Source organism: Tursiops truncatus, chromosome 10, assembly GCF_011762595.2.
Source record: "Tursiops truncatus isolate mTurTru1 chromosome 10, mTurTru1.mat.Y, whole genome shotgun sequence".
NCBI lineage: Eukaryota > Metazoa > Chordata > Mammalia > Artiodactyla > Delphinidae > Tursiops > Tursiops truncatus.
Window position 1 is genome coordinate 14,061,014 of NC_047043.1, and position 22,145 is coordinate 14,083,158.

Below are 22,145 nucleotides of genomic sequence, written 5' to 3' on the forward strand. Positions count from 1 at the left end.
CCTTTTTCTAGATACACAGCTGTGTGTGGCTGGATTTTCTTCATGTACTTCAAGCAAATCAATACATTGCAACAGAAGGAAATGCAGAAGCAAATGAGAAGAGAGCTGTCTTCTCTTAAGACAGACATAAACAGATTTGCAAAAACAGAAGGCCGTTCTTCTCATTAAAATTTTGTATAGTTATTTTTCATACAGATATTACTTTTGTTAACATGTAGTGAGCCTGTTATTTTAGAACTTTTCAGTTTTAATTCAGAATACAGTAAATATCAAAATAACCCACATAAACAAAAGCTCTTGAGGCCCTCATTGATTTTAAAAGGGTAATGGGGTCTTGAGACTAACACACTTGAAAATCACTGAGGAAATGTTGAATATAAACATATCCCTCATATCTCAGGCAACTTAGTAACTGCTTCTGGGGAAATAGTGTTCAAACTCATCTTTTAAATAAATCAACTAGAACCCCTCCTCCCCCATTACCATATGCCTTCAGTTTGTGGCTGTATGACAAAAATATCCTTAAGTATCACTATCCAGCTAATGGTCAACAGGACCAAGAGCAGACAAAAATAAAGTCCCAGAGCTATTTTCTGATTTCTAATCTTAATGCCCTTCTCCCCTCACTGATGGTGTTCCCCTGAACTCCTAGGCCCTCTAGATCTCTTCCCAATTTCTTTCCTATCAAAATGAAAAAATATGAAAATATTTGCTAAAAGATTGAAAACAAACTGAAAATGCAAGGTCATATAATTAATACTTCAATAAACATTTTAACTCAGTGATGTCCTTTGTTACTGTTGAACAATCAGGGCAAACCTAATCCAGATTTTAGAAGAGTAGGGAAAACTGTAAGACTTTTACTTCCCTGTCCAGCTCCTGGGCTCTCTTGATGATTCTGGAAATACAGTCCAAGAAACTTCAAAGAGCCAGCTTTTTTCTGTCACTTTCTCATAACCTTATTCCAGTATCTAGTAAATATCCAGCTTTAATACACCATCTTGCCTTTCCTGATCTGATTATAGGTCGCACACTCTCCCTCACCAGCCCAACACCTCACCCTCAGCTCAACCTGTTTCTGTCCTTCAAGTGCCTTCTATATACATAACTCTGGATACTTCCTTTGTATTTCTGTCCCATTTGACATTTAGTTAACAATTATTTTTCTTAATCTTACATCCTTTACATCTGATAAGGGAGAACACATCCGTATGCCTTCTCTGTTATTTCTGTCATGAAATTGTTGCAGCTATGTCAACGGAAGGCATATTCTTTGAATGTAAAAGATATTACTGAATGTTGACAGCAATGCTAATTAAAATGTTCCAGAAAAAAAGAGAATGGAGACACTACAAATAACTGATTTGTTACTGAAATAGTAAAAAGTGATCCTCACTTTGCCAGAAGGCTTTGGATGCATTAAGAAATTCAAGATCCTTTTCACCAGTTCACTATTTACACCTGATCGCTCCAAATCAAGAACCTCGCAGATGCTCTTTAACATGGCATTTCTAAATCTGAAACAGAAAATGGAAGAAACCAATATGATTATGTAGGAAAGTTTATAAACATTCTCCACAATATAAAGATAATAGCTAACCAAACTGGCTCAGCCACAAATATTAAGAAAACAGCCAATGTTTCTCTGAATCTTAGAAGTACTCCCGATAATCTTGACTACTGCACAAAATACAACCAGATGTAATTATTAATAAATGGAAAACATCATTTACCAATTAAGTCTTAAGGTGGTATGAAAATAAATTCACTTAGTTCACTGAAATATAACCTAAAGTTTTCAATACGATAAAATTCAGACTTGTTAATTCTTCTGGCTGGTGACTGATTAAACAACACATTTTCCCCTGAGTATTCCTACTGACAATGTCTCAAAGAAGGTATAGGTAATGACCTTTAATACTTAGAGTTTTTAAACTACAAGTGACTTAACAAACAAAAACTCTTATAAGAATATATCATCACATTAAAAAAATTTTTTTTAAAGAATATATCATCTTGTTTGCATTAGAATGGAAATGATTTCTATCAAGTTGATTAACTTCAAAATAGTTTAAGTGGTACCTATAAGTGGGAGAACAGAGTGGCTGGCAGGGAACAGGAATGGAAGAGTTTTCAGTACATTTCCTTTGGACCTCCTGAATTTTGGACTGTGTGAATGATTTACCTGTATCATTCTTCTAAGAAACAAAAATGTCTTTTGAGTCTTCAATAATCTTGACAGCCGCTATTTATCAGAAATAGTTAATACTTTATGATGACATGCTCTTGGAATTTAAAGCAAAGAATCGTCAGTCTACTGAAAATGTAAGGGCAGTTATATTTAAATGTTTAAAATTAAGTGTGAAGCACATTAACTATGATATTTATAAAAATAACTTACTTTTTCAACATTTCTTCCTTCTTTTTATATTGGATACTTCCTTTTTCAAATGGAAATCCACTGAACTGACCCACATTCTTCTTTAATGAGGACACCTGAAAATGTTTCTCCTATTATTAATGCTACTATTTATTACCCAGTAATGTACACAAGAAAAATTTCAAAGCCAACACCTTATTTTCACACCTGTCTCCACACTACAATATTGGTGTATTCAACATTTTTTCTTCACATTGGAAAACTGTATTTGCTACTAAAATATTAACATTATAAAGTGTTCAAACTCAATTCTTTGAAAATAACAATTTGAATTGAAATGAATTTCATCTGGGAATTTTTACTAGTAATTATAAAACCACAACTAAATGTTACCTGACAGCACCAGGGAATGTGGAAAGTTACTAAAAGGACAGCCTACTCCCTGGCGATCCAGTGGTTAGGGCTCCGTGCTCTCACTGCCAAGGGCCCGGGTTCAGTCCCCGGTCAGGGAACTAATATCCCACAAGCCGTGCGGTGTGGCCAAAATAAATAAATAACATTAAAAAATAAATGACGTCCTTTCCTTAAATAATACAAGTTGCTAGTAATATTTCTTATTTTCCAACAGAAAGTCAGGGATTGATTCTTTAAAAAGAACAGAGCACCTCCAAAAGTTAATACCATTTAGCAGTAATGGGACTTGTGTAGATTAGATTGTTGTCAGGGTCGACTGAGGTAACACACATGAAAATTAATTTTACCATGCTTCAGACAATCAAACAATGTCAAACTTTACTTTGTCCACTCACAGCTCAAAGTCTCCTCACTTATATGAAATACTGAAGTTGTGTGTACAGTATAGTAATTCAGTAAATGAAACACTGATTTATTCTAACACTGGCAAAAAATTACCACCTAATTTAACAGATATTTCCTCAAAATGAGATACAATATGCTGTAATCATTTATTTCTGAATGGTTAGAAACATCCAAAAAAGGGAGGTCCCTCGTGGTCCAGCGGTTAGACTTCGTGCTCCCAATACAGGGTGCCTGGGTTTGATCCCTGGTCAGGGAACTAGATCCTGCGTGCCACAACTAAGACCCAGCACAGCCAAATAAATGAATAAATATAAATTAATTTTTTAAAAATCCAAAAAACAGATTTCTTCTAATACAGTTAAAAATCACTAAAATCATCATAATTTTGATTTCACAATGTGAAATTTTAGTTTGCCTTAAAAACAACTACAGTATGAAGAGCCCTGGATGTTAAAATACTAATGGCTAATATCCAGCTACATGTCCTGTGATAAGTCATTCAACTGTGTGTCAGCTGGCTCACTTGTATGGTATGGAGATTGATCTAGTTGATTGCTTAAGTCCTTTCCAGAACTAAAATTATGCTTCCATTGTGAAGTATTTTAACACATAAGTATACTACTAGGTAAAAGGTATAAAAAAGGTCTTACTGTGCCTGGTCTGTTGTAAAGCAGTTTATGTAGATTTCTAAGTTCATCCGTTTTCTTCTTACTCAGAAAAAAATGTATCCTTTCAATTTCACAAAGTTTCTGCCCCTTTCCTAGGAAAAAATACCATGTTAAAGTTAAATACCCATTATGTGTTAGAACATTTAATTTAATGAGAATTGTTTTTTACAGCATAATTTACATATAACTTGTTCTAATAGGGCAAATTAAATAGAATTACACCAGTTATATATTGCTACTTAGTAAACACTAAAAACTAATAAGCACTGCTATCCATCATTTTGTACATTTAGGCGTTTTCACTATAAAATGAAAGGAACATAAACTCACCTTGTGCAATTGTAAATGGCTCTCTTTGCAAGGAAGAGACTTGCATTGTCAACCTCTCTACTTTTTTCTTTTCCCTCTTGCCTTCCACGATGAGACTCTTTTCTAGAAATCAATTTAATACTTCTTAAATAACAAAAAGCTTAAAGAAGGTATTAACTTTATTACATAAACATAAACTCTTCTCCTGAGCATGATTTTGAGAAGTAAATGATACAACAGAGATGAAAATACGTGATAAGTTAATAGCGTCGCTGAAGTTTTTTAAAAGTAACATTTTACTTACCTGGCAACCCCACAGGGGAACCAGTTTTTAAAAAAAAAATCAGAAAGCAAACAAACTTCTATCCAGCTACAATTATTGCTATGGAAGTCCAGTCACTTTATTTGTGAAAAATCACCAAGGTACTCATTAAACCTACGATTTGACTAGACATAATTCTATTAATTGGGATTCCATTTACCGTACATCAGAAAACAGCAAGTTTAGATTGAGATTTTAAGAACTTCAAGAGATATTCAGGGCAAAGCAATAATTTAGTAAGCTGACAGAAGAAAAGCAACAGTAAGGCAGAGCAGCCTGGAGTTACTATGGCTAGGGTAAAATTCTACAAGTTTACATTTAAGGCAATCAATTGGGAGGGCATTACTTTGTAGTTCAATAAATGATGTTCATAATAATGGTCATCAAACCCTGTAAAAAAGTTTTGCAATGTTTAGTCCGTACCGCTTTTTTTTTCCTAAGCTAGGTAATATATATATTTTACAATTTAAACATTATGCTGGATTTTCTTTTTTTTATTTTTGGCTGTGTTAGGTCTTCACTGCTGCGCACAGGCTCTCTCTAGTTGCGGTGCGCAGGCTTCTCATTGCGGTGGTTTCTCTTGTTGCGGAGCACGGGCTCTAGGCCCACGGGCTTCAGTAGTTGTGGCTCGCAGGCTCAGTAGTTGTAGCACACGAGCTTAGCTGCTCTGAGGCATGTGGGATCTTCCTGGACCAGGGCTCGAACCTGTGTCCCCTGCACTGGCAGGCAGATTCTTAACCACTGAGCCACCAGGGTAGTCCCTAGGCTGGATTTTCTAAAACCCACTTACTTTCTGACTGAGATAAAGTCAGATAAATAAGAGGACACTATAGATCGCTGGAAGTGCTTCCACTCATTCACCTGCATGCCTATTTTGTGCCAAGTTGCACTAGATACTAAGGAGGCATCAATAGATTAAGAAACTGAATATTTCTTGAAAGAGATCATGTCTACTGGGGTCCGTGAGACACAAATATACTCCAAAGTAGATGATAACACACTTTAAGAAAGATATAATTGAAAGTTCTCTGAGTTGATAAAAGAGTAATTCTTTTTCGATTATGGAAAAAGGACCAAAACACTGGATCTGGCTTTGAAGGACAGGTAAGATTTGGAGACGTAAGGATCTGCCCATAAAGAATTAGTAAAAAGAAAGGGATTCCAGCAGGTGTATGCTGGCAATGGTGTGCGGCAAGGAAAGAAAGCACCCTAAACCAACGCTGGTGACCACTTCGCTTCCTTTCCCTGAGTGATGTAAGCCCTTTGCTTGCTGCTGATTACCATCTATAAGCTAATGACATTCCTGGTCTACCTCCAGTCCAGAGCCTTCTCCTGAGCTTCAGGCTGTCAACTGAACAGCTCCACTTCATGTCCTACAGGCACCAAACTCAAGGCATCCGAAACAGAAGTCATAATCATCTCCAAACTCACTCACCTTCATGAATTCTACCTTTCAGAAAATGGCAGTATTATCCACCCAGCTGCCAAAGACAGAAACCTAGGGGTCATCTTTTACAAGGCATCTCCTACCGCCCTTCCCCTCACTCCCCAAACCACTGCCAAGCTAAGTCAATTCACCCCCTTACTTGGCACAAATTTCAGTGTCTTGTTTCTATGATGCCTCAGTAGTAGAGTTAAATTTTCAGGGCCAAGTAGGATAAAAACATCCACAATTTCGACTGCTCCACAAACACCTCACATGAGGAAAAGGAGAACAATAATAAATTAGGACAACTATAGAACTGCCTGGGGCTATTTTTTTTTTAATTTTCATGTTTAAAAAAAAACCACAATTTAAACTGCCATCCATCTCCCTAGCATTACTGTACCGGTCATTTACAGAATTTTTACATGACTTCTGTAATTTCTTCCTGATGTGAAGAAATTCATCATCTCGGTGGTATCCAAAACCAAAAATTCGAGGAAAAAGCGCTGAGAAAGTCTTGGACTAGTAGTGAGATACTGCGGCCAATTTCCAGTTATTATATCATGAATAATTTAAAAATAATTCATATTTTTCCTAAGCGTTTTTGTACTTAAACGTGGACATGCTTCCCCTTAGAGCACATACCACTTTAGACAAACAAAAGGCACACCGTGTAATCTCAACCCAGATTGTATTTATAAAAAGTGCTGACGGTGGACTGGTTTACACTTAAAAAAAAAAAAAAATTGACAGTGAAACCTGGGTTTGGGACGAAATCCTCAAACCTCTTCCCAAGTTTGGTTGAGCGGTAGTCAAATATTAAACAAACCTAGATTGGGCTAACACCACGAGAGAAGGATAAGATCTGTGACACGGAGCTTTAAGTGGTTAGAAACATTTTAGGAAGCGGGCACACCTAAGGGGCACTGCCCCATGCATCCTGGATAAACTGACGCAGCATACCACTCAATTCTCTAAGGCTCCTCGGTTTCGTGCGTCCAAATAGGCTACTACCGCTCTCTCTCAACACCAAAACTGAGACAGCTCTGAGCTCTCATTTAACTTTCACAGTTCACTGCTTTCGTATTTAACTACTTTCTAAGGGAGCAACAGCTTTCACCGGTGTTTCCCCGTGAAAGTAACTCCCCTAAGCCTTTGAAAAGAACGTCTGCTGAAGTTCGGCAAATAAATTAAAACTATTAAAATATTTCCAAGACTCGTATTAATAACTTTTTCAAGTCTTAATATATGATTTCAGTTAGGACCCTACAATAACTTCAAAAGGCAAAGGACGTGTACTTAAATTAGCAAAAACAAAACATTACCTTAGGAACTCCCAAGGCTAGCAGTTTTAAAAAAACAGATCTGAAACTTACAAACTTCCTGTCAAATGATAAAATGTTATGAACTTCTCTGTTGCTGGCGAGAAGTAAACTGCACTGCAAAGTAGTAACAACGGAACGAGTAATTTTTTTTAAATTGGAATTCCCAAAGTTATTTTCTCTGCTACTGCTCAACACGAAAAACCCTAATTCCGCAAACATTCCTACTGAAAATCACTCCGATTTAGCGTCTCTAAGCGCAAAAACAGCCAGAAAACCGTTTTCGGGAAAATCGATCACTAGCAACGAGACTTCCTCCCCACCTTTCTCTTCCTCTTCCTCCTCCTCCTCGTCGTCCTCGTCCTCCTCTTCACTTTCTTCTCTCGGGCCGGGCATTTCGGGCTCTTTCTCGGACGCGGGCTGGGCGGGGGCTCCCTCTCCCTCCGCAGCAGGGCCGGAGGAGGACATGCTGTGGACCTGCGAGCGGGGAGGAAGCCACACGTCTCGGTCCCCTCGCCCCCGGCTGGAAGGACGCGGCGGCTCCAGCCGGCCGCCCCCGGGAGCCGCGGGAAACCTGACCGCAAAGTTGCCTCCCAGCGTAGCCGGGTCTGCTGCTCTCACTCCCCGGGGGCGGCTTCCCTCTTGCCCCGCAGGCAGTCCGGCCGTCCTGAGGCGGGAAAGCGCGGGCGCCTAGCCGCCCCTCCCACCGCCCGGCCCGCGCCGCCGGCCGCCCCGCGTCCCCTCCCCCGCCCCAGGCCGCCGTCCAAATGGCCGCGGCGGTGCGGGCGGGCCCCGCGCGCCCTCTCGGCCTGTCCTTCGCCAACGCGGCCCTCACCACGGGTCCCGGCCGCCGCGGGCCTGGCGCGCGAGGGCACGAAGACGCTCCGGGCGGTGGCGACGGGCACCGAGGAGGACGCGCGCGGACTGCTCGCTGGCGTGACGCTTGCGCCGCTCTCTCGAATGCCCAGAATCAACAAGATTTTCAAAATGGCGGTTCGGGAAGGAAAGCGGGAATGCGGCGGCCAATCAGGGCCGTGAGCTGGGAGTTGGCGCGCGCGGAGTGGGGGAGGCGGGGCGGGCCGGCGCCTCTGTGGGAAGCCCCGGCGGGCTAGGCTGGGGCGGGGGCGCGAGGGTAGCCCTGGCCGCGGGCGCAGGGGCCGCGCGCTCCCAGGCGGCCCCCGGCGGCGTCCGGCGTCTGGTCGGCGTTCTGCCTGAAAAGCGGACAGGCCGCTTCCCGGGCGGCGGGCGGGAGCGGGCGCGGGACCGGCGAGGCGGCGCCGAGCGGAAGAACGCTAGAGGGCCTGCATGTGTATTGTCTCCGTGGCTCGTTCCCGGAAAAGAGGAGCGGCCGCGGGTCCGCGAGGGGGCGGGCGGAGGGTGGTGAAGAAGTTTACATCCCGTGAAGTCGCTGCTACAGTATTTCCCAGAGGTTGAGGGGAATAACTAAGTGAGCGATCTCATTTGGGTCCCAGAGATCACGCTGGTGATGACTTCCGAATCTGCTGTATTTCGGAGGACCCCGTCGCTTGTAAGGTGCACCGCAAGGGAAAAGCCCCTACCACGTTGAAAATTCACAGTCACCGGAGAGAAAAAGATTTCCAGACCTGTAAATGTAGGGGGAAATCATGTGTGTTAGTTATAATAGAGGAAATACGGTATCACCCAGTCCAGGCTCTTCTCCCAGAGTTTAGGCCAGCTCCGCAGAATCCTTTAAAACTCAACGTTTAAAAAAGTGAACACATTGCTCCCATACCCTTGAGTTTTCGGGCTTGCAGGTCGAAACCCTAGCAATAAACTCATCTTTTGGCTTCGTTTAAAAAAAAACAAAACACAACACAGTGGTTTCCCCCGCCCAAATGCTCCCCCTTACTGTATTTGATTCCCTTCATTCCCGCCCCCCCACCCCGAAGTCCTCAACCACTGTCTGCCCACAGGATCCTTTTACTGGATGAATTTAACAGAAATATGATCAGTTAAATTTCCCTGAATGGACTCCGGTTTGTAAGGCAAAAGTTAGACATTTTCTTTGAATCTTCTTTTTTCCTTTTGTGCCCGTACTGAAAACATAAGCAAATCCTGTCACTTATACTCTCAAATTTAAAACCGTTTTTCACTCTACTGATGTCACTCAGCTCCTGTCCACTCTGTTGCTTGGATTTGGACATAGTCCCTCACTGGTCAAGTGGCTTCCACATTGCTAGCCCCACCTCCTACTAATCACGTAGCAGCCAAGGTGATTTGTTTGTATTTTTGTTTTAATTATCAGATTGGGTACTCGCTTGCTTAAGACTCTCCAACGATTCCCCATCATACTTGGAATAAAATTCAAAATACTTATGGTTGTCCACCAAAGAAAAATGCACAACCTAAAAGTTGCGAGTTACTTTTTTTTTTTTTTTTAATAAATTTATTTTTGACTGCATTGGGTCTTCATTGCTGTGCCCGAGCTTTTCTCTAGTTGTGGCGAGCAGGGGCTACTCTTCGTCGTGGTGCACCGGCTTCTCATTGCACTGGCTTCTCTCGTTGCAGAGCACGAGTTCTAGGCACGTGGGCTTCAGTAGTTGTGGCACGCGGACTCAGTAGTTGTGGCTCGCGGGCTCTGGAGCGCAAGCTCAGTAGTTATGGTGCACGAGCTTAGTTGCTCCACGGCATGTGGGATCTTCCCAGACCAGGGCTCAAACCTGTGTCCCTTGCATTGGCAGGCAGATTCTCAACCACTGTGCCACCAGGGAAGCCTCGAGTTATGTTTTATTCAGGGAACTTACTGAGGACTATGGCCTGGGAGACAGCCTCTCAGATCGCTCTGAGGAACTGCTCAGAATAAGTAAGGGAAGAGCCAGGATATATAGGAGTTTTTGCTGAACGAAACCCACAAAACAACAACAACAAAACCCAAACAAAAACATGTAGTCAAACATCAAAAGATTACTGCTAATCACAAAAAAAAAAAGATATCTCAAGTTAATGATTTTACTGCTTTTCTATGAATGGGAAGATGCAAGAGATTGGGCTCATTGGAAATCATTCCTTAGAAATGCATCTCTTTTTTAAAAATAAATAATTTATTTTATTTTTGGCTGCATTGGGTCTTTGTTGCTGCATGCAGGCTTTCTCTAGTTGCAGTGAGTGAGAAATAAACTTCTGTTAAACAAAATTGTTTAACTGCTGTTAAATAAACTTTTGCCAAAAGAACCGTCTCATCCTAATATACCATCACATCACAATAAACAAAAAATGCTCTGAATCTTCATAATAAGAGTTTATTTTGGTTTGCATGCATTTGGCAAATCCCTATTGATCACTTACTATGCGTCAGGCCCTGCTTTAGGTGCCAAGAATACTGTGATGAACAAGACAAAGTCCCTGCAGCCACAAGGAGTATACATTTTAGTGGGGAAGACAGACAATAAGCAACTAAAATTTTCAGATAGTGATAAATGCAACAAAAGAATCAAAGACCTTACTTCTTTTTTGTTGTTGTTATAAATTTAGTTATTTTTATTTTTTATTTTTGGCTGCATTGGGTCTTTGTGGCTGCCCGCGGGCTTTCTCTAGTTGCGGTGAGCAGGGGCTACTCTTCGATGCGGTGCGCGGGTTTCTCATTGCGGTGGCTACTCTTGTTGCAGAGCACCGGCTCTAGGCACATGGGCTTCAGTAGTTGTGGCACGCAGGCTCAGTAGTTGTGGCACACGGGCTCTAGAGCGCAGGCTCATTAGTTGTGGTACACAGGCTTAGTTGCTCCGCAGCACGTGGGATCTTCCTGCACCAGGGCTCGAACCCGTGTCCCCTGCATTGGCAGGCAGATTCTTAACCACTGCGCCACCAGGGAAGTCCTTAGAAATACATCTTAACTATCTAGGGCCAGTATCCTGTTTTTCTCTGTCCTGAATTCCCCTCAGGGTGCAGTGGCTGATGGCTTGATGGTGGTAACATTTGCTGTTTACTGGAATGACAGGCAACATTCTTTGTTCACTGAAATGGCAGGCAACAATTTTTTTTTTGTCCACATGGTTTATAAGGTCCTACATCATCCAGTTGCTGACAATCTTGGTTTCATCTCTCTGACACTCTTGGCTGTTTCAGCCACACATACCTTTGATGTTCCCCCATAAAGCCAAGCTCACCCCTACCTTTGGGCTCTCCACCTTTTTTCTGCCAGGACTGCTTTTCCCTCAGAATCTTCAAGTGATTTTACCTTCACATCATTTAGCTCTATGCTCAAGTGCTTCTTCTATCCCAATAGCATCACTATTCCCTTTCCATTCTTTTTCAGTCATTCACTTATTCATTCAAAAATATTTATTGAGGGGCTTCCCTGGTGGCGCAGTGGTTAAGAATCTGCCTGCCAGTGCAGGGGACACAGGTTCGAGCCCTGGTCCGGGAAGATACCACATGCCGTGGAGCAGCTAAGCCTGTGCGCCATGACTGCTGAGCCTGCGCTCTGGAGCCCACGAGCCACAACTGCTGAGCCCACGTGCCACAACTACTGAAGCCCGCGCGCCTAGAGCCTGTGCTCTGCAATAAGACAAGCCACCAGAATGAGAAGCCTGCTCGCCGCAACGAAGAGTAGCCCCTGCTCTCCGCAACTAGAGAAAGCCCACGCGCAGCAACAAAGACCCAACACAGCCAAAAATAAATAAATAAAATAAAATTAATTAATTTTAAAAAAATATTTATTGAGCACCTACTCTCTGCCTGTCACTAGGACTAAGTCCCTGCCATCTTCAAGTTTACATTCTAGTTGAGACAGTGAACAAACAAGTGAATTTATTGTATGACAAATAGCTATGAAAGTAAAGCAGGTTAAAGGAGATAGGAAGGACCAGTAGGATGGATGGGATTTTATTTTACATATTTGATAATTAAGGAAGATCTTGTTAATAAGATGGCATTTGAAAAGAGATCTTAAGTAAATGAGAGCAGTGGAGAAAGACTAGATATATTCTAAAGAATTCTCTAGAGTACTGAATTTGGGTTATGATGACCTTGGGTTTTTGGTTCAATAACCAGAAGAGAGTATGTATTTGCTGAGATGAGGAAGACCTCAGGGGTTGGGGGAGGGTGCGGGCTTTTATTAGGGGAGGGGCAAGGAGTAGTGGAGAGGGAAGTCAGTTATTTTTTAGGCCTGTTAGATCTGAGATTCCTGCTAACATCCAAATGGAGATTCAGGCTAGGCAGTTGGATACGAAAGTCTGCCATTCAGGTGAAACTCTAGCCCAAGATATAGATGTAGGAGTTGTCAACACGTAGTAGATGGTATTTAAAGCTCTGAGCCTGGAGGAGCACACTAACAGAGTGAACATCAGCAGAGGTGAGGAGAGGGTCAAGATTGTACCCTGGAGCTCACCAGTGTTTAGAGGTTCAGGAGAGGAAGTGGAACCAGCCAAGGAGACGACAAGGAGCAACTGAACCCAGTGAAGTGGGAGGAAAATCAAGCGAAAATGTCGAGCTTCAGAAGCTAAGTGATTAAGAAGTATCTAAGCTGAGAGAGCGATCAGCTGGGTCAAAGCTACTAAAAGGTCAGGTGAGATAAGCACTCAGAATTGACCGCTGGGTATAAGAATGATGAGTTATCAGCGGCACTGACAAGAGTTGTTTCTCTGCAGTGGTGAGTATGAAGGTGCCAGGAGTGGGGTTAGAGAGAGACAGGTAGGTAAGGAATGGAATCAGACACTTTCCAGAAATTTTACTATTTCGGGGGAGCAGAAAAATGGAGCAGTAACTCAAAGAGAGTTTGGTTCTTTTTTTTTTTTTTTTTATCAAGTTATTTTATTCATTTATTTTTGGATGCGTTGGGTCTTGGTTGCTGCGCACGGGCTTTCTCTAGTTGCAGCGAAAGGGGGCTACTCTTCATTGTGGTGCACGGGCTTCTCATTGCTGTGGCTTCTCTTGTTGCGGAGCATGCGTCCTAGGCGTGCGGACTTCAGTAGTTGTGGCACGTGGGCTAGTAGTTGTGGCTCGTGGGCTCTAGAGCGCAGGCTCAGTAGTTGTGGCGCACGGGTTTAGTTGCTCCACGGCATGTGGGATCTTCCTGGACCAGGGCTCAAACCCATGTCCCCTGCATTGGCAGGCAGATTCTTAACCACTGCGCCACCAGGGAAGACCTGGGAGTTTGGTTCTTAAGTAGGGAGATATTACTGTATGTTTATGTGATGATGGAAATGAATCAGTAGGGAGGGGGAAATTGGTGATGAAAAAGAAGGAGGGGACAATAGCTGGAGCTGACCTAAAGTTGGTATGTCAAGTTGGGCTCTGTAAGCAGATGCTGAAACAGAATCTGGGGTGTCAGATATTGATTAGGAATCAGTACCTGTGAAAGGAAGGGGGAGAAAGCAAGAGTGGGCAGAGGAAGAGGTCAAACTGTAAAGCAGAACTGGCCAAGCTTCAGCCAACTCCATGGGGAGTTCTGGAGTGAGTACAGCTCTTCAGAGTGTCCTGCGTGGCTGAGCTTTTATACCCCCGCCTTGCCCAGTCACTGCATGCAAGCTGCTCCAGGAAGGGCATGACCTGGGATGAGGTTGACCACAGATGGGGCAGCCGCTGAACAAGCTGACCATGGAGGCTGTCTGCTGACTGCGGGCTCTGCAGCTGAGCAACAGGTCCTTCCTTGAAGGGGGATCTAGGTGACACATCTTCATGTCTACATGGGAGATGAGAGGCAACGGAACCTAGTACACAAGTGGAGGAGCTGTCCTTAGGACAATTTCTACGTAGTAGCAGAAGGGAAGACAGAGGATACGGCTTTAGACAGTGGGTGGGGTTGGCAGATTTGTGGGAACTTCAGAAGTTCTTATTCCTTTGAACTTCTCAGTGAAATCAGGAGCAAAATCATTGACTGTCAGTGTGGGAGAGGACAGTTGGAGGTTTCAGGAGAGAGGAATGTGTGCTAGTCATATAGGAGAATGGGAGACGAGTGGACAAGAGAATGTAGTAGGGTTGCCAGGCAGCGGCAAGGAGGACCAATTGAGGTTAGTGGCCATGAAGTCAAAGTGAGAACAGTCAGGATTATTGTTGTTCTGCAGCCATATTCAGCTACTAGGATTAGGTATAAAGGTGGCAAATAATTGGATTTAACCAGGTTGGCCTTTTTTCAGACAAGTATGAAGAGAGGAGAGAAGGGTGAGTTGAAGATATGGGTGCGACAATGAACATAATGATGGAGCATAGAATAGGAGTTGAGTAGGGAGGAAAGTAACAATGTGAGAGGGATGAGACATGGTGAAAATAGGGCAAGATTAAGAAGTAAGGTCTTGGACTTCCCTGGTGGCAAGTGGTTAAGAATTCGCCTGCCAAGGCAGGGGACACGGGTTTGAGCCCTGGTCCGGGAAGATCCCACATGCCGGGGAGCAACTAAGCCCATGTGCCACAACTACTGAGCCTGCGCTCTACAGTCCGTGAGCCACAACTACTGAGCCCTCGTGCCACAACTACTGAAGCCTGTGTGCATAGAGCCTGTGCTCTGCAGCAAGAGAAGCCACTGCAATGAGAAGCCTGTGCACCACAACGAAGAGCAGCCCCCGCCTGCCACAACTAGAGAAAGCCTGCGCACAGCAGCAAAGACCCAATGCAGCCAAAAATAAAAATAAATAAATAAATTTATAACAACAACAACAAAAGAAGTAAGGTCTTTGTTTCTTTTGTTGCATTTATCACTACCTGAAATTTTTAGTTGCTTATTGTCTGTCTTCCCCACTAAAATGTATACTCCTTGTGGCTGCAGGGACTTTGTCTTGTTCATCACAGTATTCTTGGCACCTAAAGCAGGGCCTGACGCATAGTAAGTGATCAATAGGGATTTGCCAAATGCATGCAAACCAAAATAAACTCTTATTATGAAGATTCAGAGCATTTTTTGTTTATTGCGTTGGGATGGTACATTAGGATGAGACAGGTTCTTTTGGCAAAAGTTTATTTAACCGCAGTTAAACAATTTTGTTTAACAGAAGTTTATTTCTCACTCTATAAAACTCTTGGTCAGTTCAGGCAACTCTGCAGGGCTTCCTTTCCTGTGATTTACTCATTGCCCTAGGCTCCTTTTGGTCTTGTGATCCACCATCACGATATGAGTCCTGAGTGTTCACGGTGTTAGGGGAATAGAGCAAGACACGAACTCATACCAGCTCCTCTAGGGTTCTGCTCATTGGCTAGTGACCAGATGGGTCATGCTACCCCACCTCACTGCAAAGAATCTAGGCAACATGGGGGCACATATGGAACAGTTGGTGAGCTTTGCTCTCTCTGCACAGAGGGGATGATAATTACAACCAAATAAGGTACAGTTGGGATCAACGGGGACCATGCTTAAAAATATTTGTTGGTTTAATTTTGGAAATGTTAAAACCCTGATTCTTAAATTGGTTCCATTTCTGCCTTAAGAAGTTTTTACATCCACTGCACACAGACATCTTATCTTTCTTACACACATATCTATCTTTCCCAGACGACAAGCTTCATGGGCAGGGACCACATCCATGCTTATTATTCTCTCCCAGTCCTTGGCACAGTGCCTAACACAAATACTTCTAAAATATGTGTTTAATTGAAATGTTTCCCCTTTTGGTTCTAAGACAGTGGCATGGGTCTGTTGTCTGGATGCCATTTAAAGACCTTCCAGCAATACCAGCTCCGTAAATTAACGTGGCTCGAATAAGCTGATGACCAGATTCTCTTTTAAACCCGGTCATAAATATAAATATAGTGACACATTTGGTTCTTCTAAAAACAAGATATCATACTCTATTCTGGTAGAGTTAGCCAAAGTATCATATGCAGGTTAGTAATTTGAGATTAGGTTTGAAAATATGTGAATGCAACGATATCCAGTTGGTTGATAAATGGGATATTCTAGCTTGGACGATGGCCAGAGAAGACTATTCAAAGTAAGCAGCAGGAGAAGGTGAGGGATATGGTGGTAAGACAATAACAGTTGGAGAACAAAGGATAAGTGGTTACCAAATTTTCACCCTAGAATCTAATTTTGCTCTAAATTTAGCAAATATCATTTGCAACACATTTTATTAATATATCCTTAGCAACTGTTTCATGGAATGAGGCCAAAAAAATAGAGACGACAGAGCTTTGGTATTACTTCCCTTGTTTTCTGTAAAATAAAATCATCTCTGTTGAAAGGGGCTTTTCTACTTATGGACTAACATTGTTTAGATTATATTAAATGCCATCACTGTTGGTAGAATCATAACATCAGAGGCAGAAAAGTGTTTTCCACTACAAGTTGGCTAGAAATCCTCAACATTGTCACAAGATTGTCAAAACAGAGCATTATCTTAAAAAATTGACGTGAAACTCTAAAATATTCCTATGGGGGGATTCACTGGTGGTCCAGTGGTTAGGACTCTGTTCTCTCACTGCTGAGAGCCTGGGTTCAATCCCTGGTTGGGGAACTAAGATCCCACAAGCCAAATGGCCAAAAATAAATAAATATAAAGAAAGAAAGATAATTCCTATTTTGAGTCTATAGACTTCTATAAATAAAATATTTCTTTTTTAAACTTATTCTTCATTTAAAGGAACTAGAGAAAGTTTGGGTGGGTATCTTCCCCATAGGCAGCTTGGGTTTAAAAAATTAAATTTAGAATGAACAGATGTTTGCAAGTTAGGAAAAGAAAAAGGTTTTTCGATGTGGACGCTTGGGCGCCGAGCGGCCGCCAGCCTCTTGCCCCGCTCGGCGCCTCCGGGCTCTGCCTAGGCCCGCGCCGGGGCCCCGCGGCCAACGAAGGACCCCCAGCTCTACGGCTGCCGGGGCCTGCGCACCGGGACCGCCGCGGCCGGCACACCCAGCCAGCCCAGTCTGAGTCTCTGCTGCCTCAACCGGATCCTGAATGTCAAAAAGCAGTGTGTCTGTTGGATGAATTTGAGGACAACGGGAACTTTGGGTGACGCTGGCCCTCAGGACAATACCGCCTATGAAAGACTGGCCGAGGAGACGCTGGACTCCTTAGCAGAGTTTTTTTGAAGACCTTGCAGACAAACCTTACACATTTGAAGACTATGATGTCTCCTTTGGGAGTGGTGTTTTAAGAATTAAACTGGGTGGAGATCTAGGAACGTACGTCATCAACAAGTAGACCACAAACGAGCAAATCTGGTTGTCTTCACCATCCAGTGTCCGCAAGCGTTACGACTGGACTGGGAGAAACTGGGTGTACTCCCACGACGGTGTGTCCCTCCACGAGCTGCTGGCCACAGAGCTGACTCAAGCCTTAAAAACCAAACTGGACTTATGTTCTCTGGCCTACTCTGGAAAAGGCACTTGCTGCCCAGCCGAATGCTGAAGACAGTGAAAGCTCTAAAGCCAAGACCCCAGCTTCCTTCTGCAGCTGAATGTCTAGTCTTCTCCATTCCTGCTTTTGACGACAGTTGCATTATGTGTAACGGCTCTGTGAAAAGACCGTGTCGCCTCTTGCCCTGCCCCTGAGTTAAGGTTTTTAATTTCCGTAGGTTTCTTTGGATTTATTGTCTGATTTCCTCCCTCCCGTGATAGCCCTTATCTTTCGTAATGTCTGTATGCCCATACCTTTAATATATAACCTCACAACAAAGAAAAAGAAGAAAGACAAATTCCAGGAGGATAAATGAATTGGCTTCACCATTCATTCCCTGAAAGACTTACTACAAAAACTGCATGAAGAGTGACCAACCTTGCCATTCTATCTCAAAATGAGACTCATTAAAGGGAAGCCTAAAACATTCCTACTCCTCTTGAAAGTGTAAACACTTCTAAGCCCTTTAGTGTTGAAGCATCAGTGGCAACTCGGGAATTCTGAAACCGAAGACCATTTTCTGTTGGTGCTTTGTGACTGCCCCGGTGTGGCCCGCATGGGGTGACACAGGGAGATGTGGTGCCGTGTCTTCCATATGTGCATATATGTGTACATATGTGTGTACACACATGTATTTTTACATATACATTTACATGTGTGTGTACATATATATATTTTAAATTTAAGAGTCAGTATAGAATAAGCTATTGCAACACTGGTCTGAGGATGCAAAAAATCCCCCAAAAGCCATCTCTGTAAGCTCATGGATATAGTATAATAAATGAGGTCATGGAGCTGAGAGGTGCTTGGTAAACTGTGAAAGGCCACATAAATGAAAAGATGTTGGTGTTAATGAAAGGAACCCTGGTCTTACACTTGACCCAGCACAAAAGTAGTTGTCTGTCTCTGGGCCAGTTTCTCGAACTCCCTGGACCTCTGTTTCCCCGTGTTAACAGAAAGGGTTAAACTGGATAGAATATAGTCGATTCCCAATTTAGACATTTAGTGGTCCCCTCAGGCAACTTAACAGGCCAGCTTAATTCCCTCTAGTAGAGGAGATGACAGTGAACAGTTTTTTTTAAGCTTGAATTTCAGTTGAATTCATGTTCAAGTAATCATCTTTTATTGTGCCATTACTGTGCTAAGCCTGGGCTGTAGGCTGAATGCTAAGGTGTTGATCCTAACCCCCAATCACAGCCCTCATAAATGAGATTAGTGCCCTTATAAGAGAGACTCCAGAGAGCTCCCTCATCCCTTTCACCATGTGAGGACACAGCAAGAAGACAGCTGTCTACGAACCAGGAAGCAGACCTTCACCAGACGCCCAGTCTGCTGGGGCCTTGATCTTGGACTTCCCAGCCTCCAGAGCTATGAGAAATAAATTTCTGTTTATAAGCCAAAAAAAAAAACACCAAAAAAAAAAACCAAAAAGAAAAAGGTTTTTCAAAGATGGTGCTGGGCTTCCCTGCTGGCACAGTGGTTAAGAATCCGCCTGCCAGTGCAGGCAACACGGGTTCAAGCCCTGGTCCGGGAGGATCCCACATGTCGCAGAGCAACTAAGCCCCTGCACCACAACTACTGAGCCTGCGCTCTAGAGCCCATGAGCCACAGCTACTGAGCCCGTGAGCCACAACTACTGAAGCCTGAGAGCCTAGAACCCGTGGTCTGCAACAAGAGGAGCCACTGCAATGAGAAGCCTGTGCACCGCAACGAAGAGCAACCCCAGCTCGATGCAACTAGAGAAAGCCCGCTCGCAGCAACGAAGACCCAACATAGCCAAAAATTAATAAAATAAAATAAATAAATTTAAAAAAGAGATGATGCTGCCTCCTAATAATATTTTTTGGAAAAATACATTTGTTTTGTCTCTCTCTCATCCACATCTCAATCTAATGCAGTGAGTCTCAAGTGGGGGAGGGGGCATTATGCCCCCAGGGGACATTTGGCAATGTCTGGAGACATTTTTGGTCGTCCCAAGTAGGGAGAGGTGCTACTGGCATCTAGTGGGTAGAGGCTTGTGACGCTGCTTAAACATCCTTTAATGCACAAGACAGCCTACGCAACAAAGAATTATTTGGTTCAAAACATCAATAGTGCTCAGATTAAGAAACCTTAATCTCATGCAATGTACAGTACTTTCTTTTCCTAGCACTCCACTAAAACTGCTCTCATAAAGACCAGTAATGATCTCCAAATAGGCAATTGAAAGACTTCTTTTGAATACTGCTATACTTTTACTTTATTTCTATGCAGCATTAGGTACTGTTTAGCATCCCCTTCTTTCAAAACCTTTTTCTCTTGACTTGCATGACATTGCTTTCTCTAGGGTCTCCTCCTTTGCTGGCTATCTTGCATCTGTTATCTTCTTAAATGTTAGTGTTCTCCAGGGATCCCCATAGGCCCTTGCTTCTTTCCTTAGACATGATTTTCTTGGGTGATCTCGTCCACACCCCTGGTATCAATGACCTCTAGATGAATAAAATCCAAATCAATATATTTAACAACTTACTTTCTCTTTGAGCATCATACTCTTATAATTGCCTATCAGATTTCCTTGCTTAATATCCTATTAATATCTGAAATTCAACATATCACAGCTAAACCCATTCTCTAACAAATCTCTCTTCTTTTTATTTTTATTAATTAACTGATTTATTTATTTTTGGCCACGCTGCGTGGCTTGCAGGATCTTAGTTTCCCGACCAGGGATTGAACCCGGGCCACGGCAGTGAAAGCACCGAGTCCTAACCACTGGACTGCCAGGATATTCCCTCTTATTCATTTATTTATTGGTGAAGTAGAAAAGAATAGCTTTATTGCTTTGCCAGGCAAAGGGGGCCACAGCAGGCTAATGCCCTCCAAACTGTGTCCCGACCTGGAAGGGGTAGTGAAGAGTTTTATAGTAATGGTTCAAGGAGGTGGGCAGGATCAGCTTGTGGACATTCTTCTGATTGGTTGGTGGTGAGGCAGTTGGGAGTCAGCATCATCAACCTGGTTCCAACCAGTCTGGGGTCTGTCTACATGCTTGTGGGCAGCACACAGGTAACTTCTCCCACCTGTGGGGCTTTCGGTATCTGTCAAAGTTCAGGGGGAGATGTGAAGGTGCTGCAGAGGGGTTAAAGGCACAGCACCGCAGAGGCTTCCTGCGACATGGCCACACGGAACTTTAGAAATTGCTCCTCTGGGAGATCTGAGGTGTGCGCAGGCGGTCAAGGTCAACCCTCAGATGTGTCCGCTGGGTCGTGCCTCAGACCCTGGCTCTGTGTTCTGTGTGAAGCACCCCTCTAAGCACTGTCTCCACTGAGAAGTGCTGCCACAGCCACTGACAGCCTGGGCAGCTGGTGTCAGGACTTAAACTCAGGTTCTCTTTTTTTTTTTTTTTTTGTGGTGCGCGGGCCTCTCACTGCTGTGACCTCTCCCGTTGCAGAGCACAGGCTCCGGATGTGCAGGCTCAGCGTCCACGGCTCATGGGCCCAGCCGCTCCGCGGCATGTGGGATCTTCCTGGACCGGGGCACGAACCCGCGTCCCCTGCATCGGCAGGTGGACTCTCAACCACTGCGCCACCAGGGAAGCCCTAAACTCAGGTTCTTTATGTCTTTTTGTAGGCATGTTTTTACATCATGATCCTGACACCTTGTCCTCCTTGACTGGGCATCTGACCAAGTAAGGCCAGTTAGTCCCCTCCGTGGGAATTAGGAATTGAGAGAGAGAATGAAGATAAAAGAGAATCAAGAGAAGGGAAGGAGAGAGAGTCAGGACTGTATTCAATTCCCATTTCAGATTGCTGTCTGTATCCATATGTTTGGCTCCCAGGTGACAGCCCTGTTACCTCCTAAACACTTCCCCTCCCCCCCGACCCCCAAGTTATCTTGACTGCATTTCTATTACCTGCAACCATAGAGTCCTCATTCATACATCGACTGGCTATGAATTCAAGGGTTAGCCCCTTGCCTTGGTTTTCTCTGTAGATCCAGCACTTATGCCAGTAACAGAGTAGATTGTACTATATAGATACAAACTAGATACTGGATACAAAAATATCTGTGAATCAATTAATGAAGAAAGGAGGAAAGGGAGAAAGGAAAGAAGGAAAAAGAGAAGTGTAGAGAGAGTTAAAAAGAAAAGAGAAGGGACTTCCCTGGTGGTGCAGTGGTTAAAAATCCGCCTGCCGGGCTTCCCTGGTGGCGCAGTGGTTGAGAGTCCGCCTGCCGATGCAGGGGACAGGGGTTCGTGCCCCGGTCTGGGAAGATCCCACATGCCGCGGAGCAACTGGGCCCGTGAGCCATGGCCGCTGGGCCTGCGCGTCCGGAGCCTGTGCTCCGCGACGGGAGAGGCCACAACAGTGAGAGGCCCGCATACCACAAAAAAATAAAATAAAATAAAAAATCCGCCTGCCTATGCAGGGGATATGGGTTCGAGCCCTGGCCTGGGAAGATCCCACATGCCATAGAGGAACTAAGCCTGTGCACCACAATTACTGAGCCTGCGCTCTAGGGCCCGCGAGCCACAACTACTGAGCCCGTGCACCACAACTTGCAAGCCTGCATGCCTAGAGCCTGTGCTCCGCAACAAGAGAAGCCACCACAATGAGAAGCCTGCGCACTGCAACGAAGACCAA

General features: G+C 43.8%; 1 protein-coding gene and 1 pseudogene across 2 annotated transcripts in view; one reads left to right on the forward strand and one right to left on the reverse strand.

Moving 5' to 3' along the window:
* The window catches only part of DEK (DEK proto-oncogene), a 30,849-nt gene extending 22,358 nt beyond the window's left edge, over positions 1–8,491 (reverse strand). Inside the window, exons 1-6 of one of the 2 annotated variants that reach the window (XM_019945065.3) lie at positions 8,082–8,491; positions 7,570–7,723; positions 4,198–4,299; positions 3,850–3,959; positions 2,402–2,496; positions 1,397–1,517 (exon numbers count right to left, since the gene is read on the reverse strand). In XM_019945065.3, the coding sequence (XP_019800624.1) occupies positions 1,397–1,517; positions 2,402–2,496; positions 3,850–3,959; positions 4,198–4,299; positions 7,570–7,714 (573 nt within the window). In that variant the 5' untranslated portion in view covers positions 7,715–7,723; positions 8,082–8,491. Of the gene's footprint in view, positions 1–1,396; positions 1,518–2,401; positions 2,497–3,849; positions 3,960–4,197; positions 4,300–7,569; positions 7,898–8,081 lie in introns of those variants that run through there. The other variant, XM_019945066.3, reaches the window with a different exon arrangement.
* An 8,392-nt stretch (positions 8,492–16,883) lies between these two features.
* LOC109551509 (frataxin, mitochondrial pseudogene) lies at positions 16,884–17,563 on the forward strand (annotated as a pseudogene).
* Positions 17,564–22,145: the final 4,582 nt, after the last annotated feature.